The 16,973-nt window shown below is 34.0% G+C and overlaps 1 protein-coding gene across 2 annotated transcripts; it reads right to left on the bottom strand.

Moving 5' to 3' along the window:
* Positions 1-1,546: 1,546 nt before the first annotated feature.
* LOC109153139 (kinesin-like protein KIN-4A) lies at positions 1,547-13,316 on the bottom strand. 2 transcript variants are annotated; one of them, XM_019300932.1, is made up of 26 exons: positions 12,640-13,316; positions 11,194-11,340; positions 10,958-11,107; positions 10,429-10,664; positions 9,977-10,161; positions 9,762-9,886; positions 9,080-9,116; positions 8,863-8,954; positions 8,650-8,760; positions 8,311-8,424; positions 8,124-8,211; positions 7,858-7,970; positions 7,487-7,585; positions 7,295-7,402; positions 7,057-7,173; positions 6,892-6,972; positions 5,462-5,533; positions 4,680-4,773; positions 4,387-4,418; positions 4,208-4,305; positions 4,011-4,109; positions 3,659-3,880; positions 2,896-3,019; positions 2,581-2,727; positions 2,145-2,451; positions 1,547-1,972 (listed from the first exon to the last, which is right to left on the bottom strand). In XM_019300932.1, exons 1-25 carry the CDS (start codon positions 12,763-12,765, stop codon positions 2,224-2,226), a joined length of 3,045 nt encoding a protein of 1,014 aa, XP_019156477.1. In that variant the 5' UTR covers positions 12,766-13,316; the 3' UTR covers positions 1,547-1,972; positions 2,145-2,223. The 2 variants fall into 2 exon arrangements, with proteins under 2 accessions (XP_019156477.1, XP_019156476.1); XM_019300931.1 differs by having other exon boundaries at positions 1,547-1,997; positions 2,147-2,451.
* Positions 13,317-16,973: the final 3,657 nt, after the last annotated feature.

Raw genomic sequence — 16,973 nt, 5'->3', positions numbered from 1 at the left:
TTATAGGAGCATATGTTCATAATTTTATTACTATATGTTTATAATTGTAAGTTCATAATGTCAGAGCTCTGTGTTCATAATTCCATAATTGTACATTCATAATTCAATAACTGTACATTCATAATTTTCGAAGCTCTATTTTCACAATTTTAGAGCTCTATGTTCATAATTTTATCACTATATGTTCATAATTATAAGTTCATAATGTCAAAGCTCTGTGTTCATAATTCCATAACTGTACATTCATAATTCCATAATTATACATTCATAATGCCACAAACGAATAACGCCGTTAATAGCGAGACAAAATTAATTTTTCTTTTTAACTGGAAGGCCGCGTTTTCCCTGAAAACGACGTCGTTTTGGATTCTTGTCCACAGCATAATTTGCGATATAAAGATAAAGATCAAATGAGAATATGGTCATTTCTTAAAAAGTACGGAGTAAAGACTAATCTCAACTGTCATTGGAGATCTGAACACGTGGACGACTGTGAGTAGTTCTTAGTTCTCTCTCTCTCTCTCTCCCTCTCTCTCTCTCTCTATCTCTCTCTCTCTCTCTCTCTCTCTCTCTCTCTCTCTCTATATATATATATATATATATATATATATATATATATATATATATATATATATATATATATATATAGGGAAGGGTTCAGGTGCGAGTATAGCTTCCCGTGCGGTTAGATCTGAGCTATTGATCAAATTTAGATCAACGGCTCAAATCAATAAAAATAAAAATAAAAATAAAAACGCGGGTCGGGAAGAAGATAGCGTCTACACATAGCGTCTACACAAATAAGTAGCGTCTACACAAATGATAGTGTCTGCACAACCTCACGCACATTAAGTACAAACCCCACACACATTAAGTACAGCCTCACGCACATTAAGCACAAACCCCACGCACTTTAAATATTAACTCACAGATTTTAAGTTTCAACAACTATTGACATTAAGCACAACCTCGCGCACATTAAGTACAAACCCCACACACATTAAGCACAACCTCACGCACATTAAGCACAAACCCCACGCACTTTAATATATTAACTCACATATTTTAAGTTTCAACAACTATTGACATTAAGCACAACTTCACGCACATTAAGTACAAAACCCACACACATTCAGCACAACCTCACGCACATTAAGCATAAACCCCACGCACATTAATACATTAATCACAGATCCCCTCACCTTAATTCTGACCTACATGCAAAAATTACAAAATTGTCACCGCGTTTTTTTTTTTTTAAATTTTGACAATTCTGGACGTTGATTTAAGCGAGATGAATGGTCCAAATTAAACCGCACAACCGCACCTGGGCACTTTAACTGTACCAGAACCTAATTCTATATATATATACATATATATATATATATATATGGACCAGCACTGGTAGCTGCAGAGTAATTGCAGTGTCCCAGACATTTTTTAAGTTTTGAAGAAGCTGTTGTGTCAGTACAGAGAAGAGGGAATTATTGGCACATTGTTTGGACCCAAAAAGGTATCTGTTTTGAATATCATCTTTGAAGTCTGCTACCTAAGAACATTGAATATTTCATACTCATTTATGAAAGTTACAATCCATTTAAAAGTTAGTTGGATTGCATTTACACCACAAGTCCCAACTCACCAAACATGTACTCATAACTGATGTACACAATTTTGCTGAGAAAAAAAAAACATGAGATTGAAGCCAAAAAAAACATTCATCAAAGACCTTTCTGGCATGTTGCTGTGACCTAATGAACAACTGGTCTTTCAAGACACTTGTTATTGACCAAATCTATACACAAATTACAAATCTGAATATGTACCATCCAAACCTCAAATGCAGCTCTCTCTTCTGATTATTTGGTTGGGCCTATGTAGCATCAATCAACACATTCACAATATCCTCTGCTGATTATTGTTTTAAGTTTGCTGAACTCGTTCACCCCGTCAAAAAGTTATTCCATTACACCTGAATCCACAAGTACCAGTAGTGCAAGAATGAGATGATAACATACACAACGTTATATATTTTTCGGGTCCATCAATCATCAAGATGTATATCTATTCTTGTCAAGAATTTGTCTCGGTCAGTCAGTAGTGAACTTTATAATCCCAACAAACAAGTCAGTAGTGAACTTTACCTGACCGTATTTGCAGGCACCTTATTGTGCATTTGGGGGTTGAACGGAGGTAAGAAAAGAATATACATTCTTAACGAGGCTATTGCCTTTTTCTACACACAATATCAGGTAGAGTCCGCGCATGAGGCTTTCCCCTCATGATGGTTTCGTCACTGTGTCTAATCAATTCAGAGAGTCTCCACGGTTTCTGCCATTTCCATTTGAACTGCAATAGCCACTGATGATGACTTCTCTTCCACCTCCACAACCTCCCACCCTGCCCTACCATTGTTAATTTTTTCATCGACAACTGTCCCATCGGCACCATCTTCCCTCATCAAAAGTTCAATATCAGCCATTTTAGATAAACAGGAATAGTGAATGATAGGCATCAATATATTAACCAAAAAAAAAAAAAAAAAACGAATTATGTATCATAAAAATGTAGAAGATCAACCTTCCGTGCTTGGTCTACAAACGCTGCAGACTCTTTGACTGAAGCATTTACAATCCCAGCTGTATATTTTAGTTGTTTTTGTGCTGGCACTGATACTGGAGATAAGGGAACGCTCAAGCCATCATCCGAGTGCTTGTTGGAGTTTCCCTGTCATATTTGTAACATCATAACAAGAAAGAGAGGGAAAGAAAGAATATGAAAATGCACTACCAGAAGAAAGAAAATTAATCATAACGTAAAAACATGACAAAGAAAACAAATTTGCCAAAAAAAGGTTAAAGGTATGAAATAAAACAAAAGAATGAGAAAGCGTACCAAATATTTCAGCTCCTTCTCAATTTCCTTTCTTTTGATTTCACTTTGTTGCAATACACCTATTAATTGTTTCATTTGCTCTTTCATTTCCTTGATTTCAAGTTCCTTCTCCCACATTTGGCACCTATTCACAACATGAAACAACAAGAGCTTACTTTTGACCAAACAAAAGAGTTTTTTCAGGCTACTATAAAGAGGGAAAGAGCATTTCAGTTACCTTCTAGAACCTTAAGCAGACACTAGAATATTGGACAGTATAAAATGGTCGGAAGGCTTAGCTTAGACTGCTTAGTTAATCCATTTAATAAGTTTCTATAAACACTATTTTACCACTGGATGTCTGGATATGCGCATTCTATAGGTATGCATATATACTTCTTAGACAGGCCATCATTCCTATTTCATCGGTCTCTCTCATTTTTACATTCCTTTCTTTTGGTGTATTTCCTATGAGGTGACAATAAGAGTAAGGGATTGTTATAAACTAAGATTGGGCTATAATGCACAACCGGACCATTTTGGACGTGGCTCTGATACAATGTTATTATGTTCTGATATCATGTTATTATGCTCTGATACCATATTATTATAAACTAAAATAAATTGGGCAAATTCACATGGTCCAAACCACACTAAAAGATTAAATTCAACCTATTAACTAGTCTAACCCATGACCTTATAAACCCATATATTTTCTCTTATTTTATCAATGTGGGACTCTTAATAGGGATAAAGGAAGATGCAACGGCAAGTAGGAAGATACCTTGTGTCTGCAAGAGAATTGAACATATGTTGAAGCAAATTTTTTGCATCTCCCATGGAGCGCAGCTGGTTCCAACGTCCACGGTTGCTGAAGGCTTGCTCCCGTTCTTCTGCTTCTGAAAGCTGTGAAGCCATTGAAACTAGTGAGTTTGATGAAATGCTTAGCATCTGCTCAAGAGAAGCAATTCTAGCCATTCTAGCATTGGGTGACATTGAAGATGCCCTGAAACAAATGCAAAATAAATATGTTAAGACCTTGGTAAAATAACACAAGCAATTGAGTGCTGTGTATGGAATTTCAGACAAAATCAAAATGTAAAAGTTGATAAAGCAGAAAAGAATATTGTCTTTACCTAAAAAGACCATTTTTTCCTCTTGGAGGGCTAATACCATTTGACCTAAATTCGTCGACTTGTCTCAGAACAGCTAGCTCTTCTGCCAATGCAGCTCTACTGGAAACACAAAAATCCGCTATGACTATGTAAAAATCAAACAACAATCACTACAAAAGTAATTAATATTAGAGAACATTTAAAATTGGTTCACATACACTTGACTTTGCTTCTCATACTCGTAACGAACTTCATGAACATTGACCATTACTTCAAGCTCATTATCAAGCCAACGTTGTAAGGACTTCCCATTGTTCTGAATGAAACCATAGCAGAAAAATACACTGAAGATAGAGTTTTGGGCAGAACACACCATTGCAGAAATAGAAATAATTACCAGTCCATATGCTCCATTTCCATTGCTATTCACTAGATTGAAAAAGAAAAGAAAAAAAGAAGGTTAGAAAGAAAAAGATGGACATGCATAAAGAATAGAAATTGGTGCCGAACAGAATTAAGAAAAGTACTCTAATAAATAATAGAAGTTGATTGAACATTTCACTTAAGCAACTAAATACTCTGTACTTGATAACTCATTTGTTAATGCTATAATAAGGAATCAATATTTATTCAACAAATATAGAAAAACACAAAGAGTTGTTTTTGCTCATAAGTCAAAGGAATAGCAACCTGAATTTTCTCGTGATGAAGATTTTCGTGCTTCTAGCAACTCTTTCAGCCTCTTGGTTGCCATTGCAGCCTCTTCTGTCTTTCTCTGGAGAACCTGAAATACATTTGCCTGAACATCAATTATTCTGTTCAGGAATTTTAGATAGTGTTCCTGATGGTCATTTTATGTTTAGGCCAAGATAGTCATGCTATAATCATATAATCTGCAAAGATAGAATTCTCACAAATGTGATTCAAATTCCAAGCTGTATTCTGATCACCTTAAAATGGTTTGTCAAAATTTTCAACTTTCATTTATATCAGATAATGATCTATCTTGTTCAAGGATTTTATGGGAAAGTAAATTATCTTTAACAGGACAAGAAAAGCATCATTTCTTCTGTTCACTTGAGTAGGACGAATGGATTAACGCAACTTAAAAAAGAGTCAGACATAATTTGAAAAGCTTAAAATTTTTTACAAGATCTATGATGGGAGCAAGTTGTTTTTTCTTGATTAAGGCAAAACATAGTGAACATCCCCTATTCCCCATAATTCATAGTCCATGCTCCAAATAAACTTTACTAAATATCTCAATTTTTTAAAAATTTTTTACATCAGAGAGCATACTTTAGGCAGTTAAAAAATGCATATTTCCATGACTACGTGTAGGGGACACTTGTTGCTTTTAGGTTATAAAATTTTTTACTTTTTGGTTTCCTCTGAACTTTAGTTTCTGTCTTTCTGAATTTTCTTCAGAATTCCAATCAGAAGAATAATATAAAGAGGAAGGAAATTATTACCATCTTTTGCCGCTGATTCAATGCTTGGAGTTTATGTCTCTCATGCTCATTTTTTCGCCCCTCCTTCTTTAACTGCATTTAGAAGAAAAACGTGGTTTGAAGTATACAAAGTGATAACAATCCATACAATTAAATGTAGATGTGAAAAAGAAATTACATTTTCACCAAAAAAAAAAAAAAAAGAAATTACATTGAAACACACAGCTTCTACAGAATCTTTGTCCTTTACCTCAAAAGCATGCATTGCATATATACATGCTGACAAATAATCCTTTTCTAAGGTCAGTTAATTTACATAAGCAAATCTCCTACTTATATTAAGAGTGGAAGGGAGTTAGTGTCCCTTCTTCCCATCTAGTTTACTCAGAATTGGGTTGTTGTACCTTGTGCTTTGAAGCTTGTACTTTGGTTAACAGGTGTTTGTGTATTGTGTATGTATACCTACTTGGACTCTTATAGTTTTTCTTTTTCTTTACCCTCATATCTAAATTGCTCATGGTTGTCGATTATATATATATATATATATATATATATATATATATATATATATATATATATATAGGCTTGTGTTCAAGTGAGAACCATCTCTTAGGTGAGAACCTGCGAACTACTACATGAATGCACACAATATATTTCTGGCACACAATGCAGTGATGCACACAATCTACCCTGGAGTAGATTGTAGATTGTGAGCATTCATGTTGGTTCTCACGTTCTCACCTAAGGGGTGGTTCTCATTTGATCATTAATTTATATAATTAATGTAAGCTTTAGTTTATTTATTTATGAAATGTGTCAATTTTGTAAACAATAAATACATCAATGTATATCTTTACACACAAAATACTACATATAAATAATAGTATCATTGGACAACATTTTATGCGCATTGCATGTAAAGTAGCTAGTATTTTAATAAGCCAGTAATAAACCAGCATATGGCTTTGTTTGGTAAAATAGTTAGCCTATCAGCCAATTTTGACTTATTTGGCCACTATTAGTTGTTTGACTTGGTTAAACAATCAATATGAGTGTTTGATTAATTAGTTTTTTGTAACAACTTATTGCTCCAGAATGCTAAAATTCAAAAAGTTGCTCAAAGTAGCTTTTTCAATAAGCTTTTTAAGGTCATTTTGTATATAATCAGCTCACAACTAACAGCTAATTTACCAAATACTTTTCTACAATCAGCTAATGCTATCAACTAATCAAACCCACTAACGGACTGACCCAATCAACTAATAGCTATCAGCTAACAACCATTTACCAAACATCCCCTATATCATCAGTAACACCAATGGGAATTATAACAAAATTAATAGAGGTGCAGTTTCAAGTTTCAACTTATGATAGTAATGGAAACAATAATAACTAACATATTTAAATAAAATTTAACAAAAATGCTATAGTGAAGGCAAAATAAATTATACCTGCAATAGTTCCTTCTCCCGAGACGCCTTCCATTGCCGAAATTGTTCAGCCTCTTGTTTAATCTTTTGTTGCAATTGGACCTAGGAGAGGAGATATAATGAGTGACATTACTCATTACATCAAGAAATTCTCTTTGTAAAGGAGAAACTGAATTGCAATCCTACCTTCTGTGCTTTGATTGATTGTATTTCATCCTGTAATTTTTTTGCAGCTTCATCACTCTTTTGTTTTTGCTTTACGAGATGAACCTGGCTCTCCTGTTTCTTCTTAAGATCTTGTATCTGGTGTGAATATATATACAAACTTCTTTAAGCCAAGAGAAAATGCAAAATTCAATCCATTTCACTTAGATAAATAAATAAATAAACAAAAAAAAAAAAAAAAAACGAGAATGATACTGACCTGTGCTTCAAGGGATTTGAGTTTCTGGGCATGCATATCTCGCAATTTCTGGGCATCAGAATTTGCAGCAAGGTTTTCAACCTCAGCTAACAAGCGATCTCTTTCTCGCTGCATTAATAAAACAGGTGAAGAAGGGACATCAGTTAAATGAGGCATGGATAATAATGCACACGTAAAATTTTCTAATTTCACCTGCACAGCTCTTTTCTCCTCTTCAAGTTCCAAAATTTTCTTTCCAAAATGTTGCTTAAGAGCCATTGTGTCAACGCCTCCATAAAGCTTCATCTCAGACTAGGAAATTGTCACACAGAGATACGTAAAAATTACGTCATGATGTGCATTAATTATATAGCTTCAGAAGTATGAAAAAGTAACTAAAAAGAAGAAAATTGTTAGATAATTAAGATTTTCTTCAAACTATTATCTTCACTAGTGCTAAGCATGAGAAAAACAGAATCAAATTGTGAGGCATACAAATAGAATCATATACGCATTTTATCATTACAGATAAAAAATCATTGTGTTTCTCACTGACAAATGAATTCGAATGCACTTGAAGTTACCTCTTTTTCTTCCAAACGTCTGTTTAACTCATTTAGTTCTTTGCCCATAGAATCTTGCAGAAGAGCATATTCCCATTCTTTTGCTGCTTCATCATCCATTTCTCCAGAATCACCTACCAGTAATAATAGAGAAATGGATCAATAAGTCACTAATGGAATATGGATTCATAGTTTTAAAGAAAAACAGGGAATAATTATTCCTAGTCACAGTTGTGTTAAAGAATATTCTGACAAGCAAGTAGGAAAAGAGCTAAGAAAGACAGTACCATTTTCACTCATTGGATAATCAGATGACTCTATACTTTGTAACCCCCTTTTTAGCCCTTCACTTTTTGCAGAAAAAGCACCACTTACCTGAAGATAAAGATACGAGATTTATATGTAATGGCCCTGCCAATAAATCATACTTTTAACTGGTTTCTGTACACAAAGGTCTAGAGTCTAGAGATATACTTTAGCATCTACTCCACATGGTTCAGTGCCAGCACATTTGCTACGGTACTCATGTAGTTCCCGACTTAGCTCTTCATTAGTACTTTCAAGAAGAGCAATTCTATTCTTGAGTGCCTGCATAAGTAATTTATAGTTGAGGCCAGTGGAGGCGTTATTGGCTCTTTGTGCTTCAGTAGGTTGAGAAAGTAGTTATGAACAGATACTACATTGTAATAGAGTCAGTAGCATTCAAAAAATTTATAGTTGAGGCCTCTTCACCAGTTAACCATCTCGTATAGAGACTACTTATCATTTATCAATCCTAATTTAGCAATAAGGTAAAGCAAACAAATTGCGTACCCGTATTTCATCACATGAAGCACCTCCCCCTCGGGCACAGAGTTCTGCCTGCAAGAACTCTAGTTGTTGGCGCATTTTCAGCATCTCATTGGATACTGGGTCTATGTTAATCTGATCAATAAAACACAATCAAGAAACACGTATTTTAATACTTTCATTATGGAAAGGTAGAGATTAGAAATGAATTGTCAGTTTTCACTCTTCAAAACTTACAACTGGCTTGTTCTGGATATTCCGAGCTCGATTTGCATACTTTAGAGTGTTAAGAGTTTCTTCAGCATTTATATCAGCAGGGCTAATGCACGCTGTAAAGCATGTGAATTCAGAAGTATAAGGATAAACAGCAAAGTGATCCACTAGTATTTTAGCAAGAAGCTTACAAGATTAAAAAACAAAGTGAAAAAGAATTAAATAGGTTCATTAGAAATACCTATCATGACAGTTCTACTGTTACCGCCCAGTGAATCCTGTTAATTTCAAAAAAATCTGATTAGGCAAAGCACTTGTACAAATTACGAAATTTGAAATTACACCCATAAAAATAGTTTCCCAACTTTTCTTTTTCTGATCATGTGCTTGTATAGTGAATTTTACAAATTCATCCAGAGTTAAAGATCTTTTGCAACGGAGAACAAAATATTATTGTTAAGAAGCAAAACTAAACAGAAAAGAAAAATAAGAAGGCAAAGAAATCAGAGATAAGACAATGATGGCATGTGGGATGTTCAATATGCATGAAACGGTACAATTATCTGTCTGCCAAATCCTAGGCATGTGAAATAAAATGTTGTTCGAATGTAGCCATCATATGATTTATTCGGTGAATCTATCACAATTCCAGGAATATGCATTATAACAAGCATAGAAATAAAAAATACAGATTAATACCAATAGTAATCTTTCTTGCTTTCATGAAATATGCTAGAGATTTTCTTTAGAACTGTGTCCTTAAAATATATGCATGCGTGAGTTAGGCTAAGTTTATGGTATAGGAATATGTATGAATCTCAGGAACAGCAATAACAAGAAAGTTAAATCGTAAACTACCTAACATACAATGAGAAAGGGAGAGACATAATGAATTTAATCTTATCCAGAAAAGCATGTCAAACCTGCAATAACCGAGTGAGTTTACTATCTCGATATGGAACATGGACACCCTCTTTCCGCTTTTTCTCATCCCCAAGGGCACTAATAACATTTCCTAGTGAAAGAAGCCCCTTGTTAATGTGAACTCCTGTTAACAAAATGTCAAAATCATCCCACCAACTTTGTAATTGACCAAATCATCTAGAAGGTAATAGCTGAAAAAGAAAGTTTTGACGACCTTCTTTAAAACGAAGACCATCTGATCCAGTTCTTTTTGCTCGTTCTGATCCAGCAAGATCCACCAAATGAAACTTGGCACAAAGATGTTCTTCAGTCATGCTATTATTATTTCCATCACTGGAAACCATTGGATTCACCTTGCGTATCTGCTCCATTGTTATGGTGAAGATGGCATGTGAGCGACTGAAAAAGGAAAGAATTAAAAAATAAAAATAAAAATAAAATAGAATAAGAAACTCAACACTATCAGTAACATATTTGATTATTTGATATATGTTCCTGATACAGAAAGTGAAGATCACTCTACAAACCTAAAGGAAGAGAGAAACAGGAAGCAATAGTAGAATTGGATAACACCGTACCATTTCACTCATTTGGAGTCTGTGAAGGTGAAAATAGAACTAAGTGGAAGAAATAATGAAGAAAACTAGCAACAATTAATTAATCAACCTCGACTGATTGTTCATATTAGTACTGGCTGTTGCTCTGCTCAGTGACCCTTGCTCAAGGCAATCAGCCATTTCTTTCAGATCTCTGACACTACGTTCACTGGACCCTGCCAATGTAATAACACCATTTGATGTTTCACGGATTTGTATTGACGGTTTCCCAACATGCCCATTTGCTGTTTCTGATCTGTTAAGAGAACTGGGATCCAGCAAATCTCGCACTTCTTCTTTATGTATCTGCATGCAACAAGAGTTTTACATGCCCAAGTGCTACAGTTGTAAACTACGAAGAATAATTCCAATCTGTCACACAATTGCAATGTGTTTTTGTTGAGCTCAAACATTGAATCTTAAATTATGCACACACAGACACATATAACTTCAATTCACAGAAAATAGTCAAAATACCAACAGAACTTCATGGTAAAAGATGCAACTTTTTTTTTTTCTTTTTCTATCAAGTGAAATAAGTCAAACTTATAGATAAATATGGCAATCTTACGACACAAAAAAATGGGAAATGGGTAAACCTCAATGAAGGACACATGCAGGTGGAATTCAGTCTGGTGCTTCAAGGATCCAATTTTGTTGAACAAAGCTTTCATAACTTGGGGAATAATTCCTGTTTGGCATCCGTCTTTGAAACCAGTACCCATGGTGTAAGTCTTTCCTGAACCTGTCTGTTATGTTTGAAATAATACAAAGGGGTGTTATCTGTGTCTACTCCATCAAAAACAAGTGAATTCAATATATGTGTACACTTTACCTGACCATAGGCGAGAACGGTGGCATTATATCCTTCAAACAAGGCATCAACAAGAGGGGCAACACACTCTTCATACATAGAGGATGGAGAAGAACCAGTGCTTCCATAAACATGGTCGAAAGTAAAGGAATGTGATCCAATTAAGACCTGCACCAAAACCAAAACTAGCACCAGGGTTAGAGAAGAGAAGAATAGATAGCAACAGAAAAAATCCCTTCCTTTTTCTTTGGTAACACTCTCGTTTTGTTTCTTATATAAAAATCTCCAATTAAGATGATAAGGCATATTTTTTGAAATTAAAACAATGGCAGAAAAAATCCCTTCCTTTTTCTTTGGATTCTAAGTTTTGGTCAAATCTATACTAATACAACTCAGTAGATATAGATTTGCCATTTTGGCCAGATGGCAATCTATCATCCACAAGCTTAAGCACAAAAGAAACAAGAAGCAAGAAGATGTGGAAGTATTAGGATATATCAGCCTTTCAAGGAGGCAGGATTTGAATAAGGTAGTGATAGAATTCCACATCCAACTATATGCAGGAATTCAGATCCTTACCAATTATTGAAGAAATGAATCTTAAGCAAAAAGAGTAGTGCAGATGATGGCATGACAGAAATAATCAGCATGTATGGCTCCATATTTGTATTATTATTTTCCTAACTGTGCTTTAACTTCCATTACCGGACTAACCACAGAAGAATCATACAGATCTAAATTATGTAAAGAACTCAACAGGGCAGCTAATAAAATGTGTAAAAACTGGGCTATCTCCAAACTATGTTCTTGTTTTCAATGAGAACAAAACTTAAACAAACCAATCAAGAATCATAGCATAACTTCTCTATGATATATCTGATATATTAAGCTTTTCTTGGGCCAAATCACACTTTTCATATTAATATACTCTGTATTAAATAATTCTTGTAAATTTAAATAAAATAAAATAAAAACAAACAAACAAACAAAGGATCATATCTGCAATTAAGCAATAAGGTAAATGCACCATTTAGGAATACTATTAGTCTTCAAAAAAGGAATACTATTAGAATATCATATTTATACAAAAAAAAATTAAAATCATTACATTATCCGTGGAAAATAAAAGGAAAAATGCAGAAAATATCAATCAAGCAATAAGGTAAATGCATTAGCATTAGACAATACTTCTGCTGGAAAACAAACATTAAGTAAAATGCAGAGGAAAACTCAGGTAATGTGTATGTGGCCAGATTGAAACATGGTAACTCTCAGTTAAAAAAAAAGCTAGAACCTTTGAAGATTTTAACCCCAAAACCAAATCTATATTTCCAATAAACCATGAATAGTAAAGGGAAAGATGATAAATAAATAAATAAAGCATTCCCAACAACGTCAAAACAGCATTGAATTAATTCCATCAATTCATCCTAGAATCAAAATATGTGCAGTCACAAGTGAGAGTACCTGAGGCTTCCTAGGGACCACAGTAACACAATCTTGACAACCCTGGAGCTTCTCATCTCCGATGAGTGGCCTAACATGAACTGCCACTTTCACTGGACAATCCTCCCCAGAATTAGCAGCTTCCATAGATGAGATGAGATGAACCCCAAACTCCTTGCCAGCTGAGATAATGAGCCAAAACAAAAGTAGGAAATGTGTTGTTTGGGTTGGAAAACAGTTAGCCGGAGAGGTTTATCATATCACAGAAGTGAGAAGCAAGTTTAGGGGCCAGAAAGTGATGCCACAACTACAGACACAGTAGCAATAGAGAGAGAAGGAAAGAGGGATAAATGAAAGGAAAGAAACGAGTAAACAAATGGGAGAAAGACGGTGGAAGATATAGGAAAAAGAGTAGTTGAGGCATTAGAACAAACGCCTGAAAGGCGTATTTCATAAGATTGTGTGTTGTCTACTTTTTCTGTGCATGTGTGTTTTACTGTAACTTTAAGAAGCGCGAGCAACAATGCCCACATCCGATCCACCAAAACTGTGAGGGTGGGTGGCACTGTGCCAGTTGGACCTCTCCTCTCTTTCTTGCTTTTCATCTTATACTGCAAAACAGGAAAGCCTCTCGCCCAGAGGCCCCAGATTCTACTCATGAGCAGTGTGCCTAGCTCATTTGGATTAGCCTCATGATCAAGAGATTAAACAAACTGATATCAGTAAAAAAAAAAAGAGTGAAATTATTTGTTTTGAGTCATCTTCCTAATTCAAATGGTGGATCCCATGAAACCATAATACATGTACTTGAAGGGTCAAAGGTTGGTAATGGGACCAATATGCATTGGGTTCCTTTTTGTTTCACAGAATTTAGTCAGCTCTTTTGTTTGAAGTTTGACAATTAACAATTTGACATTATATTGCTTTCTGGGACATCTACCATTTATTTATTAAGTATTTTCTTTGATAAAAACAATAAATTACGCAGTGATAGAGTTTTCTAAAATTATAAATACTAATTTACTAAGTTAGCATCTAGTCATTACTAAACTATATTTTTCTAGATACTTTATAGTATTATTCATTAGGGATGGTAATTTCAATTCTCATCCACTTCGCAAGGATCTTTGATCCCAGCTCTAACGGGGATAGGAATGGGGCCAGGGACGGAGTTAGAAATTCAGTTGAGGAGGGGGGACGAAACAGTACAGACGGATTCAGAAAATTTTTTTAAAAAAGGCGAAACATTAAAACAAAAGAGATAATTTAAAAATAAATAAATAAACTACCTAAGAAATATAATTGTAAATATTGTTGGATATGGACGAAAAATAAAACACATTGAAACTTTATAAAAATATTCATAACAAAATATGAAACATAATTAATAAAATAATTTGAATAGAAAACACATTATAAATTACACATCTTATCTTGTGTAATATTAAAAAAGAATTATAAAACTATGTTGATACTAAGATTGGAACCCTCAACCTCATTATATTACCAAAATTATGCCCTACCACCTACTCTAACTCACTTATTATTAATATTTTATAGTTTTTTTTTATATTAATACTAAAACATGTACTATATATACATATATACATACAAATACTATATATGGGGTGGGGGTGGGGGTGGGGGTGGGGTGGGGTGAGGGGGGCAGCCGCCCCCCCCCTCTCCCTCCGTCCCTGAATGGGGCCACCCCACCCGGTCGCAATACATTAATTTTTTAATTATGAAGATGGAATTACAAACTTAAGTACTAGATTAATATTTGAATTTGGTAGTTTAAATTAATAATTTAGTATTTAATTTTTTTATTTAAATATTAAAATTGTACTAAACTATTAATTTAACTATAGGGTTGATCGATTGGGAGGCTGTGATTTCTTGCCCTAAAAAATTTCTCGCAAAAACAGAGATGGATAAAATTTTATATTTTCCATGGGCCGGATGAAGTCATGAAAATGAAGACGAAGAGTGTACTCCCCTCTTCCAATCGTTATATCCTACACCACGGCGCACATAGCATTGTGCGCCGCGCGCCTCCCAAAACGACGTCGTTTTGGGGTAGTGTTGGGAGGCGCGGTAGGAAGTTGTTGAAATTATGTGTATTTGTTCACAACGTTATGTGTATTTGTTCACAACGTTATGTGTATTGGTTCATACAGTTATGTGTATTTTTTATACAATTATGTACATTCTTTTTATACAATTATGTACATCCGAATCAGAAAATTTGTGTGTATTATGTTAAGAGTTGATGTGTATTATGTTAAAAATTTGTGTTTATTATGTATTATGTTAGATTATGTGTATTATCTTTTAAAAAGAGTATGTATATTTTGTTATATAATTATGTACATTCATGTATAACATTATGTGTATTCTAGTATAACATTATGTACATTCTTGAACAGCGGGTTTTTTTTTTAAGAAAAAACTACTACCATTCACTGGGGCGGGAAATTTCAAAAAAAAAAAATAATTAAAACGACGTCGTTTTGCATCTGGGCGCATAGTGCAACGCGCGCCGTGGTGTAGGATATAAATTGCCCCCCTCTTCCGCTCTTCGTTACCATCCCTACTACATGTAATAGATCTGTGACCTATAATAATATTAAAAAAAAATAAAAAATAAACTTGTTTATTAAGTACCTTCAATATAAAAGGTAACTATGAACTATGTTGGTATGGTACCATACTGCCATTTAATAATGTTCAATCTTCGTTTACAAACATTAATAATTGATAAACATTTTAGTATCATGCATATGTTTAAGGATAAAGATAGAAAGACTAAAATATTTAATAAAAATCGTTCATTGCATGGTAATAAAGTCCTTTTTATTCATTATTTAGTGATAACCTGTAGGCTGTAACCATGGTAAAAAAATCGTTAGGTGCTCCTCAAGTGCCTAGCGCCTAGGCGGCGATTAATCAGCGCTTAAGTATTAATCAGCGCCTAGGTGCATTGTATTTATAAAAAAAAAAAATTATTTAAATTTTTAAGACTTGATAATTATAAATTATTTAATACTTTAATAGTTAATATTAAAATATTAAATATTAACATAAAAAATATATAGAGTTTGAACAATTTAGGGTTATTTCGCTATGTCGTTTCAATAAAATAACTCCTTTTTTTTTTAAAGAACAATAGCTAATTGGCCAACTAGGTAGTCTAGGCGGTGCCTAGGAGGCCTAAGCGGTGATACGCTAGGCAGCCGGCCAACGCCTAGCCCCTTAGGCGAGATTTTTGCAACACTGTTTGTAACCCTACTCTACAGTAAAACTGAAATATAGTTATATTGTCATGTCAGATGGTAAAAAGTTGTACTCTCGAGATCCACAACCACTACCCAAGGGTATGCACAGAGTAGACCCTACTCTTATGTAATAATCCGAAAACCACATAGAAGAGCTAAACCCGCATAACGAAGACCCTATGTAATAGACTTGATCGAGAGATCAAACTCGTGACATTCTAATACGAGAATCGTACTTCACCCACTAGACCACCACTTTCAGCCTATATTTAATAGCACTACACGGTAATTATGTTGTTATGGTACAACGTGAGTGTTATAAATAAGTTAAATTTACACATAAGTTATATAATCAAATCAAGACAAAACCATTTCAATCAAGAAACTTTAAAAACTCCTCAATCTAGGTTCTAATGACATGATCAGAATCTTATTATAGACCATCTTTATTATTGTTTAGTGATCCTAGGTCGTAATGATTTGGTTGATGAAGCCTAGGTGGAAGGTGGAACGGAAATTAGGATGTCATTTTGGTTACAGTATTTTTGCATCATCACTTTCTTACTTCTTATGATAGAGGGTTGAATATTTGAAGTAAAGCAATCCACCTTCCTTTAATTTGCCGACATATATCTTCATCCACAAGTGAGAAATGGGAGATGGATAGATCTATCAAAATAGTCCCTTTTATTATTATTTTTTTGTTATACAAGTCAAGATTTTGGTACCAATGCTACATACCATACATTTCTATGATTATACCTATAGTACAACTTTTTGTTCAAAATTTATTTAATACTCCGTAGAAAATATTTGTTTGCACATTTTTTTTTAAAGAAAAATAACATTTTTGGCCCCTGAATTATTTCACGTTTGAAAAGTTAATCCCTGATAATTTATTTGAACAGATTTAGTCCATTAATTATTCATTATATTTTACTTTAATTTTAATCAATGTTATATAATTATCAAATTCCGTTAGCCAACTCTTTTTTACGAGTTTAGTTTTGTGACTTTTGTCATTTAGAATCAATATTTATGGTTAAAGATACAAAACAACATCGTTTTTTGTCAAGGCGC

Source organism: Ipomoea nil, unplaced genomic scaffold, assembly GCF_001879475.1.
Source record: "Ipomoea nil cultivar Tokyo-kokei standard unplaced genomic scaffold, Asagao_1.1 scaffold2480, whole genome shotgun sequence".
NCBI lineage: Eukaryota > Viridiplantae > Streptophyta > Magnoliopsida > Solanales > Convolvulaceae > Ipomoea > Ipomoea nil.
This window is presented reverse-complemented; position numbering and strand designations above follow the sequence as displayed.